This window comes from Seriola aureovittata, chromosome 9, assembly GCF_021018895.1.
Source record: "Seriola aureovittata isolate HTS-2021-v1 ecotype China chromosome 9, ASM2101889v1, whole genome shotgun sequence".
Lineage (NCBI taxonomy): Eukaryota > Metazoa > Chordata > Actinopteri > Carangiformes > Carangidae > Seriola > Seriola aureovittata.
Window position 1 is genome coordinate 12,487,996 of NC_079372.1, and position 13,985 is coordinate 12,501,980.

The 13,985-nt window shown below is 43.1% G+C and overlaps 1 protein-coding gene across 10 annotated transcripts in view; it reads right to left on the minus strand.

The window, feature by feature from the left end:
- LOC130174697 (ankyrin repeat and SAM domain-containing protein 1A-like) overlaps positions 1–13,550 on the minus strand; it is a 61,816-nt gene extending 48,266 nt beyond the window's left edge. For 3 of the 10 annotated variants that reach the window (XM_056384816.1, XM_056384815.1, XM_056384814.1), the window contains exons 1-4: positions 13,065–13,548; positions 2,962–3,042; positions 2,606–2,762; positions 1,587–1,649 (exon numbers count right to left, since the gene is read on the minus strand). In XM_056384816.1, the coding sequence (XP_056240791.1) occupies positions 1,587–1,649; positions 2,606–2,762; positions 2,962–3,042; positions 13,065–13,243 (480 nt within the window). In that variant the 5' untranslated portion in view covers positions 13,244–13,548. Of the gene's footprint in view, positions 1–1,586; positions 1,650–2,605; positions 2,763–2,961; positions 3,043–13,064 lie in introns of all 10 variants that reach the window. The other 7 variants (XM_056384812.1, XM_056384811.1, XM_056384809.1 and 4 more) reach the window with 4 other exon arrangements.
- Positions 13,551–13,985: the final 435 nt, after the last annotated feature.

The following is a 13,985-nucleotide window of genomic DNA, read 5'->3' on the forward strand; positions in this document are numbered from 1 at the left end:
ACAGTCACACAGGCAAGTGTAGCATGGAAACCTCTCTTTGATGCTGATGCAAAGAGACTGGTATTCTGAAAACCTCCCATCCTCCTCGTTCTCGTGAGATGGCTGTCTGGTCCTGGAGTGTGGTGAGAGGCGAGGCAAGATGCAACCTGCCCACTCAGTCACATGATGCCATCAACCACAACCTCCACACTTCATCCGTGTTTTTGATTTATTCATAACAAGGCATCAATTATTCAGGCTCATGACCAGGTAGTGGTCCCCAAACTATCCTGAAAGTGTTTTACATTAAGATGTCATTCATCAACTTCACAGACTCAATTTTCAATCCATCAAACAGACTAAATGGAAAAAGAAAGTAAGACAAATCCACACTCTGATATACGTATATCAGCATTAAAGGAAGCCATCGTGGAGCGATGAATGTGTACACACTGCTCTGACTGTGAAGGTGACACTGTGAGAGACACTGTCCACTCTGCAGTGCCTGCTAAACTGGCATCAGTCTCATGTAGACAGGCTATGACTGGGGCTTCCCAGGGTGCCTGAATGCAATGAGGGTGGTGCTCCAACTTAAATGTAAAGAAGCTTGATGTAACTCTGTCTGTACCCCAGAGTAGACAAATAAATGAGAGATGAAGAATAAATGCTGGGCTCATCCTCCTGGTTTGTTCCACATAGGATTAACTTTTTCACAGCTGATAAGTAGCTTAATGACTGCCAGGTCCAAAAAAAGAACAGGGTAAAAAATTAACTTTCAGATATTTTTGCCTCTTCAATCTGATTCTTCTCAGAGGTTTCTTATTTTATTTTTCATTTTGTTTAACCTTTATGGAGATATTTTATTTCACATAATCAGCAGAAAATGAACTGATTTCAGTTATAAAAATCATTGTACTAATTGTTATAAAATAGTACAGTGCTTTATCAGTCAGCAGTGTAGTATACTGGTTTTACAGAAGACTTCCCGTAAGCTGCCCCATCTTTCAACCTTCCATTGTTGATTTTTTAATACTCTAATGGTTGTTGGGGCTTTAATTGATAGTAGAGTTTGAATCAGTCAATATTTTCTCCTACTGCTGGCTGTGTGGTGCCAGCAACTGTAGTGCCTCAGGCTGCATATTAGACCAGTTTTCAAATCAATTTCACCCATTTTTTCTCACCCAGAGGACAAAAACTGACACAGACAGAGTCACAAATCACCTACTGTGACCCAGAGGGGACAGACTTTACTAAACTTTCTAGGACATTTGCATCCAAAGCCTAGTTTATTCCTGCCCCTGATCAAAAAGGCTGGTACAAGAGTATTGTAACATGTAAGAAAAAGATTAACCTCTGTGTAGGAGGGCATGCTGTAATGCAGCGTCACTTATGTTAAACATAACATTTTGGAGATCACAAGTGAACATGAGTAGAGAGCCAGAGGACAGAGATGTACTGATAGCCAGTGAAATTAAAAGCCTTCCCATGTCTCTGAAGCAGCAAGCAGCAGCAACAAACCAAACCCAAGCACAGCAAGCCAACACAGCAGAAAAGCAAAGAAGCACTTCAAGAAGGAAATGTTGTTTTCGGCAGCACCGTGTACACACCTTGGCATTAATATAGGGGTCAAAGGGCCCACAGCGTTTGAACTCTTTATGGTCTACAGAGCTCTGGGAGGGAGGAAGAGAAGATAGGCCAATGGTTTTGGTTCAGACAAGCAATGAACAAATGAATGATGATCACAAATGAGTCAAACTGAATGAAACAGAAAAAAAAAAAAATGAATTGAGTTGAGTTAATGAACAATCAGATGTCATGAACAGGCAGGGAGAAATGACACAAAATGAGACTAGCTGATGTTTTGTTATATCTGAGGGTGGCCTGTTGGATTTAAAAAAAAAAAAAAAAAAAAAAAAGGATATTCTGACTAGATGTTTCTGATGCTCATAAGGGGTCATTTCTCCTCATCCCAAACAGGACAGGCTAGAGATGATGCCAGTTTGGAGGCTGTCTGTGCAGTAAGCAACCAAACAAAATATCAAAACATATGAGTTAAAACAGTTAAAATGGTTAGAGCAAACAAGCACTTCTCACACTAGCATGGCGTCAAAGCACTTCAAGTGTGACAGTATCGGTGACACAGTAAAAGTCATGATGCACTGTGGTTAATGCACTCGTCATGTTCGAATACAGATCATGCCATGCTGAAACAGAATTTAACATCAAAACAAAAAGTGAGGAAATGATCGACTTCCTGCAGTTGCTGACTGAACCATTAGAACTGTAATACTAGAGGTCAACAAAAAACTGACTTTAAATTTGCGTTACTTTAAAAAGAAGGTTAAGATACTCCCACAAAGTCCTGCTGTGTCTGCTGCAGACACACTTACTCTGCACAATCTGGAGAACAAAATCAATTTAGTACTGACGTCATTTCACAACTCGGGATCTTAACAACGTAAGTGTTTTTAAAAAACAAAACCTGGAACTGTAAGATTGAAACCAGAGGATCAAAAATAGACACACACGCACGCACGCACACACGCACGCACGCACACACACACGCACACACACACACACACACACACACACACACACAAACAGAAGAGAAAATGCAGCATCAGACCTGCTCGTTGAGTTTGGGATGTGAAGGTCCTTGGTGAATGAGCAGTTTGACGATATGTTCATCTCCCTTCCACGCGGCCAGATGGAGAGGGTAGCAGCCCTTGTTGTCAGCGATGTTGGTCAAGGCCTCGTTCCGTAGCAGCGCCTCCACCACCTCGCTGCAGATCATTCAAGGGACACGGCAGGTCAGAAAATGCCAAGAGTAAAAGCCACGCTAATAGACGTTAGCAAACAGCCAATCAATAGCTTTATCTTCCCAGTGGGACAATTGTCTGTGAAGGCAGACCTCATTTAATGAAGAGCATAAACAGAAACATCCTATGACACAGGCTTTTCTCCCAATTCCCACTGATCTACCTGTGTCCATTGAGGGCGGCGTGGTGGAGGGGGGTGTATCCAGTGCTGTCCACACAATTCACATTGGGGCCTCTCCAGATACTGTTGGGAGCAGAGAAGGTCGTTACACTTCCATAACACACACACACACACACACACACACACACACACACACACACACACACACACACACACACACACACACACACACACACACACACACACACACACACACACACACACACACACACACACACACACAATCACTGCCCATCCCTCTGTAAAGTCTCTACATGTGGGTGTGACTGATTCCGTTCTGATTGCTATCTCAGCGGCTGGTTCACATCACTCAGCTGAACCCCACCTACACACAGGTGGGGGCGTAACTTCACGCATATCTCTCTCTCTCTCCGTCTCTCTAGAGAAACATGTGAGACCAGAGGAGTGAGTGACCAGGAACCAGAAAGACAGAAGAAGGAACAAGAATCGCTATCACCAGAGAGCAGCAGTGAAGATGAGCTAATTTGGTCTAGTTTACAGTAACTACGCAACCCAAGCCTGATTATTCTGGGTCAAGTCCCGAAGTAGAATAGACTTTTGTTATGCAGCGTAAGAAATGACAAACAAAGCACTGAGACTGAGCCAAAAAGCACTGAAGGGGAGTAAAGTCTATGGAAGGCCAGCTTTAGCCAAGCACTCTCATTCACTTGAGCTGAACTCAGCCGTCAGCTCAGATTGGTTTGTTTCTTTTAATTTACAAAGAGCGCTGTGGTGAGGGCGAAAGAGAGCGATGATAGAGGGGGCGGTAAAGAGGGATGGAATGAGTAATTTAAGAAGCTAAAGGATGTCTGGTGAGACCGAGTGCCAGGACTGGGATGTGGGGCTTTCTGAAAGACCTTAACACATCCTAAATAAATCATGTGACGAGGAAATCCCAGCACTAGTGAACCATATATCTGGGACCGGAGTCATTTGCCATACAGAAAGAGAATGGGAGCAAAACAGTTGGGCCTCACACAGAATCAATCATGAATGAAAAAGAAATATTTTTTTAGAAAAATCTTTGCTTTTTTATGTATTTACTCAGCTTTTGATATATTATAGAAAACTGTCAAAAAAAAGCCCCCAAATCAAAGCCACAGATTTGGCAGTTGGATAGCTTCATAATTTATTACTGGCTTGGATTTTGATGCAAGAGAGTAACTTGGTTAAATGAAGCCTTTGGAGAGAGTGCTGCCAGGAAGACGAGGAGAGTCACAGGCTATTTGCTGGGAAATAAATAAGTAAACGAATATCAACCCCGGCAGTTGAACACACTCACAGACACGATATGAACTGATCCATGATAAAAATCAGCGTGTAGAAGGTGTGGCAGCAGCATGATCAGCCTCCTCGTATCAGCTCCAGTGCAACTGTGTGACTTTGCTTCACACACATGGCTCGATTTTGTCGCAGTAATGGCTGTTTTGCCCCCCTAAAATACATCTCCCATAATAGCTCTCAGAGCAGCCTGCAATTACACAGTGAGAGCCGTCTCATTAAGTAAGTATCTTGGAGGGTTCTATAGCCTGCAGAACAATGGGCCTGACAGAGCACAGACACACAGGGATGCACCACTCTACTAGTCATAACCTAAGCCGTTTATTTCTTGCAGCAGGGCTTCTGGCTCCCATCTTAACAAGTCAGGCAGTCATAAAGACGTGGCACATCAAAAGCAGGGTGTGCTTGGAGGATATACTAGGGTGGGAATGTGCTGTGGAAGGAAACGCTGGAGATTGATACATTTCTGTTAAAAAGGGGGGGGGGGGGGGGGGGAGTTATAATTATGTCAGCTCTTCAGCCATCACACATGCAAACTTCCACTCCGTTCCTCCAGAACCGGTAACCAAATCTGTTGTAAAAGAGCACAGCAGCACTGGCTTGTGCATGGCCGCTGAGCACATCAAACGGGAAAACGGAGACAGAAACAGACCTCTAGTTGCTGTCCTAGATAAAAGAGTTATGCAACGGCTTACAGCAAAAACCCCATAAACAAATTAACATAAACATGAACAGAGCAGCGACTACGACTGGAGAATTTAACAAAATCAGGCATGGGGCAGTAATGATGATCGGAGTAATGCAAGAAGGCATGACACGGGAGTGGTCACTTAATTAACATGGCTGTGATTTTATTGCATTGATTGTCATATGATGCAAATGAACACTGGGACATTTGCAGTGAAGATGTTAGCCTATCTTGTGTTATGTAGAATTTTCACAATGACTTGCTTAGTAAAAAAAAAAAGCAGCGCAAGTTAAAACTCCATTACGTAAGATGTATCATGAGACATACGGTAAGATTTCTCTTTCATATTTGAAGTGTAAATTTTAAAAGAAAAATCTAGAAGAAGGGTCAAATTTATGACACTGGACCTGCTCAGCGGTCATGACTCTGATGCGTCACTGCCAGAACTTCCAAAATGTCAGTCAAAAACACAAACATTGAGTCACGTCAGCCACATGACCAAAGACGCCGAAACACAAACCACAATATCATCTCACTTAGTGGTTTTTCTATAATATTACAGCTCTAAACGGAGACATGGGTGTTAATTAATCCTATCAAAATTATCTCCGTGCAGAGGAAATGAAGCTGTCTGCTCCCTATATTTTTTTTCACCGTCATAGTATTTAAATTTGCTATAAGCAGGGCTGCCTGTGGTAGCAGCTTTAAGTGCAGTCCAAGTGTTATGTCCTCTCAGCATTTTGGCAGCATGGCACTCAAGGGCATGAGTCAGAGTGGTGCTCGACAATCCACTTCATCCTCTTACTACGGCTCACAACCAACCTAACTGGGGGCCAGGGCTTAGACCCATAGCAGGGGAATGGGCAAAACAGAGTTGATTTGGTTTGGGAGGGGGGCACATTCATGGGAACTGACTGAGGAATTCCTGTTTGAAAGGCTGAGCTAATCCTTAATTTCCCTGAGGGAATATCAGCAGGATGAAGCTGAAGTTTGAAAGAGATTCTGGGGGGCTGTAATTCTGTGTTGTACAAAGCCTAGCCACTGTGAGAGGAGGGGGGGATAATAACATTTCCCTCTTTTATGTATTCTCTGCATTAGCTTTGCTAATGTTAGTCACACATACTGAAGGCATTTTAAATAGATGGTCATTTACAAAATATGTAGGCTTAAACATTAATCTCCCCCATGTTTTTCTTCTGAAGTCCAAATGTCCTGGAGCTCATGCACAAAACAGATGACACGAGTTGGGTTTTTAGCATTGATTCTCATTTCAAGTGACTCAACTATAAACTCAATTAGTTGATGCTTTCAAAAGTATCTGTCAGTTAGATTACATCACATTTGTACTGATAATTTGATTCTCTCTTAGATAGACCTGTAAGTAGTAAGTAAGATCATGATTACATGCTTTTTAATTATTTTGGTAGATATCGTGATCAGGGCAAAAAAATATTTCAGTGCACCATCTGTATCAGGCATCAACAGCAGATATTCAAAGTAAATGTTTCTATTTCGCCCATATGCCAAACCCCTATAAGAATTCCAGCGGAATCAAAAGTCATGGTATACAATTACTTGTTTACTTATGGAACCCTGGGGAAATGGCAAGGCAAAAATTCAGTAGTAAGTTTAAGTAAATAAGAACCCAGGTGAGTGTGAACTTGGTGTCAAATAAACAGATTTGTCCCCCAGCCTATTAGCAGTGTGACCACACTGCCAGGGATTAGTCTAGCCCAGGGCACTGAGCCCAGCAGTGACTGGCGCATGTCAGCCACCGTCAGGGAAATTAGGCTTAATTATGCATGCTGCTGGCGGGTGCTGAAACCAGATGCCCTGCTGCACAACAGCCAACCTGAGCATTTTCTCCTCAGCAGAGAGAGACTGAAGTACCTGCCAGAGCCCTCCAGCCCTGCTGAGTTAAAATCTCTGTCAAGATGCCATGTTAGGACCAAAGAACTGCAACTGTGATAAAGTAGTCCACACTCATCATGAAGACTGTTACAGTCTCATCTAGAGATTCTGTAGTATTATTAGTTGGGTAGCAGCACAGGGAAACAAAGCTGGCAACAAACTATACTAGAAAGACAAAAAAAATCTTGATCAGTTAGTTAATGCTACTTAATTCTAATCAATTACTGTTATGCCTTTATGATACAGAACTCCTGATAAGTCAATACTGCACTGGTGTGGCACAAATGTTAAACAGAGCAACCAGACTCTATAGCTGTGCTCTATGAGGTTGGTTTAAAACACAGCAGTACTTTGAGATAAATGTTAGGCTCTGCATGCTAACATGCTCACAGTTTCAATGCCAACATACTTACATTTAGCAAGTATAATGTTTACAATGTTCACCATCTTAGTTTACTGTGTTAGCATGCTAACATTTGCTAAGTAGCACTTAACACAACTGAGGCACAAGTCAAATTTTGACCTGATGATGGAGGATTCATCCTCTGGTGACCGCCAATGTCTGTACAAAATGTTTTGGGTCATCCATGTCATAGCTGTTGAGACACTTCAGTCCGGGACAAAGTGTGTGATAATAAATATTTCAGTAAGGCTACTGAAACATATTAATATCATTTCAGGAGGCACAGTGAACAGCACCAAGCAAAAGAGGACAGAAATGATTGAAATTAAGACACTGTTATGGAAGCTCATTTGCAAATTCAGTCTTAACAAAACCCGATTGAGTATTCATGGCTTATATACACACCATAATGAGCATTTCACAGATTCACACTTCCTGTGTGTGGCAGCAGGAGGTGTGAATAAGATGCGTATGCCACACAGCCTATGATCAGAGCAGTCCGGTGGGCTCCAGCAGAATCAAAATGAAATGGGCATGAAAAGTAGCCAGACTGAAAAGGTGAGATGGATATAGAAGAAAAGAGAATTTGATGGGGCGAGAAAACAAGGAAAGCACATTCAGTCACATTCTGCCGCTGCAGCGCTACAAAGATCTCACTTTCTGTTCTGTTTAAAAATAGCGATTCAGTTTCTACTAAAATCTTGCTGAACGGATGGGTAGTTATCTTCAGTTATGCTGACAACCAACTTCTAGAAATAGCACAAAACTTCTTCCTGATCTAGTTTTCGTAGTAGAGGGTTTTATTGAAGGCTTCTCAGCTCACAAATAATCAGAAAAGTGTTTCTTTAACTTAGGGGCAACCATTTTTTAACTTGTGGCATTTTTGTGAGCTTCACACCTCATTCATGATAAGCTATGTGTAAATATGAAAGTAGGTGTGTTCCACAGTCACACTGTTACGAGTCTGCTTAGTCATGCTAAGGCTAATCCAGTCCAGAGTGCTTTTATAGTGTTTGAGGAAATAGCAAAGCAAAAGGGAATTTTAAAAAGATCTAGGCTAATTTGTTTCCTGTGTGAACACACTGAGGGCAGCGCCATTACTCTGACTCCAACTACAACATGTTTGAAGTCTGGAGGTGGAGTGGAGGTTGGCGTGGGCCCAGCAGGTGGGCAAGAAGGCTGCTGAGAGAAGCAGAGTGGGAGAGAAAGGGAGACGCCAGCCAGCAGCCCAGACAGACATAAATGTCTGGGTCTAACACATGTAGGTCCTGCACAGGACAAGAGGGTGGGCCTGATGTCTCGGGTCATTGCGGTACTTCTTCCTCTAGATGGGTTAAAAAACAGACACCACACACAGAGATGCACTACAACCTCAACCTACAACCTTATCTCTTCCATTTGTCCATTTGTTATTATAAGGTTTTCAGTGACCAGGGTGAAAGAGAGTTCACATAAACAAGCACACAGAGGAGTCAGTAAATGTGTCCGCATGTCACTGTCTTGCTGCTACATAAGCAACTTTCTGTTTCTTTCAATACAGGAAGCACAGAAAGATGTTAATGACAGTGCTTTTTTGTGAGAAACCAGAGAACTGGGACATTAGTGTTTCTTAATTGATAAGCACTTTATTGTGAACAGTGTTATTAAAATCATTTATTACTATAGTTATCATCACTGCTTCAAATCCACACAAGATACAGGACATCGTCTATTTCAACTCCTGGCCAACTTTTTCCTCTCCAAACTAATCAAGAATCCCCTGACCCACTTGGATGAAAACTATTTTTATCCTACCACCATTAGGTTAACATGACGATGGCTACCTACTGCATGGACATTATATTTGTCAGTTCTCACTCCACACACACACACACACACACACACACACACACACACACACACACACACACACACACACACACACACACACACATATGTGGAATTCATCACTGCTACTAAGTGCCTCTCTGCATGCTTTCTGAGACTACACAAACATGGGCCGTAAACATAACGCGCAGACCAGAGCATCCCAAACTCAGATGCTCCAGGAATGCTAACATGGTGGTGTTAGATTTCCCAGCTACCACTGCTCCCTCCTGGGTTGAACCAGCTAAAGTTTCTTTCAGTTCAGAGGTCAACAACTGATGAAAAGTGACTGCCAGCCCTGCTGAGTGCTAGCTTTTAGCTACCTAGGAATGATCTGAGGCTCTTGGCGTTGCTGTAAAAGTGATAGAAACTGTCTTGTCAACACTGTCTGCTGAACATACAGCAGAACCTTGATAGCTACTATGAAACACAGCTAAGGACTGAGGGTGCCAGATGTGAACCTGTCATCTGCAGACACACCATCCCAGGTCCTACAGTGCACCTTCACACCCAGTGAATTCTACATGCGCATAGATCCTAATAACAGAGAAGCTGCAGGGAATTTTGTTTTTAAAAGGACAGTATGTGCTAGTTGTTATGCAGCAGATATTTTCTCAGCTGACACCAGTCTGACAGCATGGGTTTGCTTGGGGTGAGCCAGAAATTGTAGATGTAATGGGATGGAATGATCTGGAGTTGTGCCCAAGCCTCTTAAAATGCTAACCAAGTCATCGCACTGATAGAAATGCTTCCCTCACTAGCATTTAGAAAAAGGAGAAACGTAGTACAGAAACTATATTTCTACTATACTGTCACTAAATATAGCAAAAACCTGACTTGTTTCAGCCTACAGTAATAGCAAACATTAGCCTGGATGAGAAGGCTTCTCTAAATAGGTGGTCCAATCCTATCCAAATGACAGCTCAATTCTGTTTGTAAAACTAAAAAGTAAAGAAAAGCCCCAGAATGGTCTTTAGGGACTGATATGAATATGAAAAGCCATCATTCTACGCTTTGTCAGTGGGACAAAGGACAGGGCTGTGAAGCTGGGAGACGAGCCCTCATCTGGCTAAGCTCTCAGAGCGTCTGTCCAGAACTCCATGCATTCCTCTGTTAATTTCCCCTCAGTGGGCAGGCACTCTCCCTTCCAGGGACTTGTCTTACCTCCGGTCTGACCACAGCAGCTGCCCGTGTTTGGACAACCTGGGCCAGGAAGTGCGAGTGAAGAGCTCTTCCTGTAGACCTCGGGGATCAAAACAGATCATGGGGCCTGAGCAAAAACTTTGGTATTGAGGTACACAGCAAATGTATGTCCTAAAATATGTCACAATATGGACTATGTAGTTCCAACACACACTTAATACTGCTTCAACCAAACTGCAACCATGACTGGGCAGTGCCACAATAAAGGTTACACCGTGACAGTACTACTTCAGGAAGCCCTGCCCAGCTCATTTTGGTGTCAATGGAGCACCACAGAACAAATGTTTGGGGTGGCGACGGTGTTAAACATGTCGGGGTCAGTGTCGGTCCCATGGTAGCCGCTGGGATGCAGCCTCCTGGGAAAGCAGACATTCCGCTCAGCAGAGCTGTACAACTGCCTGGTTAGAAAAACACAACAAGTCTTGACATGCACTCCATTCCACAGAAGGATTGCCAAAAATCTAGGGCAAACACACACAGCACACCTTCAAGGAATAGTTTTGGAGCCGATTAGGTCAGATCGTCTGCGTGCATAAGGCTGAATGTGCTGCTATAACAGCAGAAGCAAGCTGAATTAAATGGCCGTTTAAGCTTTGGACCACCTTAAATTATGAAGACGTGTGCTTGTAATGAAGTGGAAAAAGTGTAGACAACACACATCCCATTCTACATGCTGATGTTACAATCAACACAGGCTAAAAATTTGCTAAAGAAAGCTCCTTCCTACAGATCAAATCTCCTTTGACAGGATTACAAGCCTACACTTTCCAACAATGGACAATGAATAAGTTACAAAGAGAAAAAAAATAAAACACACACACACACACACACACACACACACTCTAACCCACAGCCAGTGACACCGTAGTAATTAATTGTGATACCCTTAAACGTATTGACATTTTCATTATACAACATAACAACAATCCCCCAGGGTGTCCTGTCGTCAATAATCTTGCAACTTGTTTTATCCTGAGAGACTGTCCTATAAGCTCAGGTGTCCATAAGCAACAAGTTTTTCGAGTATATTTACCAGTAGTTAATTCCTTTCATACAAGGTCTAGCCACTAATTTCTCAGTGCTATCATTACCAAACAGTGATTGCTCAAGTCAGAACAGATGACCCAATGTCCTCTTCAGTCCGCCCACAGCTCTGTGAGGGAGTGACGGAGCCAGCCTTGCCTGCAGACATCTCTGAATTGGATTTTGGATTTCTGATTATAAGGGTCTAATGCAATTACCTTGAGTACATTGTACAGTCTGCACTAAGTAACACAGTGATGCATCACCTCGAGTGCTGTGCTGTAACACTTGTCATTCAGATGATGGTGGCTGGCACTGAGCTCCCACAGGAGCAATGTTATATTTTGATTGACAGACATTCACCTACATGTGCTCAGTATGTAAATAATAATATTGCATTTGACATGCAGCCCTTACCCTGGCCATAAGTTTTATCTCAACAACTTTACCAGTTATAGTTCATTTTGATGTATAGGCAGTCATATAGCAGCATATGAAGCCTTAAGAAACAGGCTATTTCTCAGCAATAAGACTGTTAATTTCTTTCTTGGTGGGTCTTAACATTGCATATATCCCAATGACTGTCTACACCATGGATACATTATGAAACTGCATCATATGGTCTCAGAACAACACATTCCAGCCCAGGGAAATTTAACAATCATGTTGTGGTAAGCTTATAATTCAGATATCATCTGCAGGAAAAAATGAAACTCTGAGTTTATCAGATCTATTACATTTCATCCTATTATTTATTATTACCCTGCAGCCCTCATCTGCACAAAGTTAGAGGGATGGTTCATAAGAAGAAGGCCCGGCCAAGCTGCCTTTTCTTAATACAGCGATGCAATCTCGTACTATCAAAAACAGGACAGGACAGGACCACGGGCTAGGGATATTACCAAAGCTTTGTCCAATAACTTCCATTTTAGGCAAATGTGTCCTGTTCTGTAAAGCATCACTCCAAATCAGGCATTTTAATCTGAGCTTCTACAGACAGACCACATGAACAGCTGATAGGTGGTCAAGGATGATAAATGTGGTATATTGACTGTGGTTTGCTTTCTTATCTGTAAATTACTCATAGGAGGGGTGAGCACAACAAAAAGCCATTGGTGACATGCCAAAACCTGACCGAGCATCTCTACATCTTTTTTTTATGAATGTGAAAAACAACATCAAATGTTTATCTCACCAAGGATTTCCCTCTTGGTGTAAATGAAAGGAGTTTCATACCTAGAGCTGTAAAAAAAGATTTCCAAAATAGTACAGTGATGCGGCTCAAAAAACAAGAGTCTGGTTCTGACAACTGGCTTTCTACTCCACCTTCACCAGTGAGTGTTCAGGTCTAGACTGTATGTAAGCTATTAATAATACATGTGCACCAGTTTTCAAATAAACCAGGGGCTGTTCTGTTGCAGATTTCTCTAGTTTAGTTGCACAATTGCCTTCTGAGCTGTTTATGCACATTACAGTAAAGCTGGCAGGGACACAGAGCTGGGAGCTAACAAAGAAGCATGCCACTGCTTCTGCGCTGCACTGGTTTAGGCTGTTTGTTTGGCAATGCAAAACAACATTACTCTGTACCTGGCCATGAATGTTAAATACTACACTACCTACAGCTGTAAATAATCAGACAATGTCTGATAGGGACAACATTGGCGACTGTCTCCCATTCAGTCCTCTCCTTCCCTCTTTTCCAGAGCCTACCTGAGCAGACTGGAGAGCGGATGAGAGGAGGCTCCGTGGCCGCCGCTGTTGCTACTTCCACCGGTCCCAGACGACCCGCTCCCGGTGCCAGCTGACTGTCGCTTCCCGGATAAAAGCTTCTCCACTGCGGCCAGGTTTCCCGTGCGCGCCGCTTCGAGAAGCTCCTGCTCCTTCCCCATCGCGGATCCCAGAAAAAAAATCGGAGGAGGCGCGGGGAAGAGAAGGAAAAGGGGAGGGGGGCGGTTAGTTGGTTGGCGTGAAATTCCTCTGCGATCCCTTCTTTCTCCCAATCTCAAGTTATTCCTCAGAGCTGCTGGCGTAGCTCCCTCCGCCGCTGGATCCGACCGTCCCGACCCACGGTGCCGCTGGCGCTCAAGGGGGAAAAGTTTGGCTCAGCAGCAAGGCACCACCATCGAGCAAACTTCCTCTGACCAGTCCCCTGTGTCTCGTCCGTCACTTCCTCGAAACTGCCCTTTCTTTCTGCTGCTCAAATCCGACACACACATACAACCCCTAGCACCCCCGCCCTAGCTGCTTCAGAGACGAGGTGGATGGGTATAAGCAAAATGGTGCCAGAGCCAAACTCACTAAAAGAAGTGGGGGGGGGGTAGAGGAGCAGCGATTATACACATCCAGTGCTTGACATGTCCGTTCTCCTGTCATTCCTGCTATCCAGAACAAATTTCCAAACCTTTTATTTTTTTTTACTGTTAACAGTCACTAACATGTTAATGCTCAACGTAAATCAGGCTTGAACTATTCTTAAAAAAAAAAAATACAGTCACTAAATTTAACAACTGTGAAATAGCTGAGACTGTAAACAATAAGGGAAAATGTTGTTGAAATTCATGCCTTAGTTTTGCGAGAGAAACCGTCTCAGATGCCTTGATGGGTGTGAAAAGGAACATTTTGCAACACGTT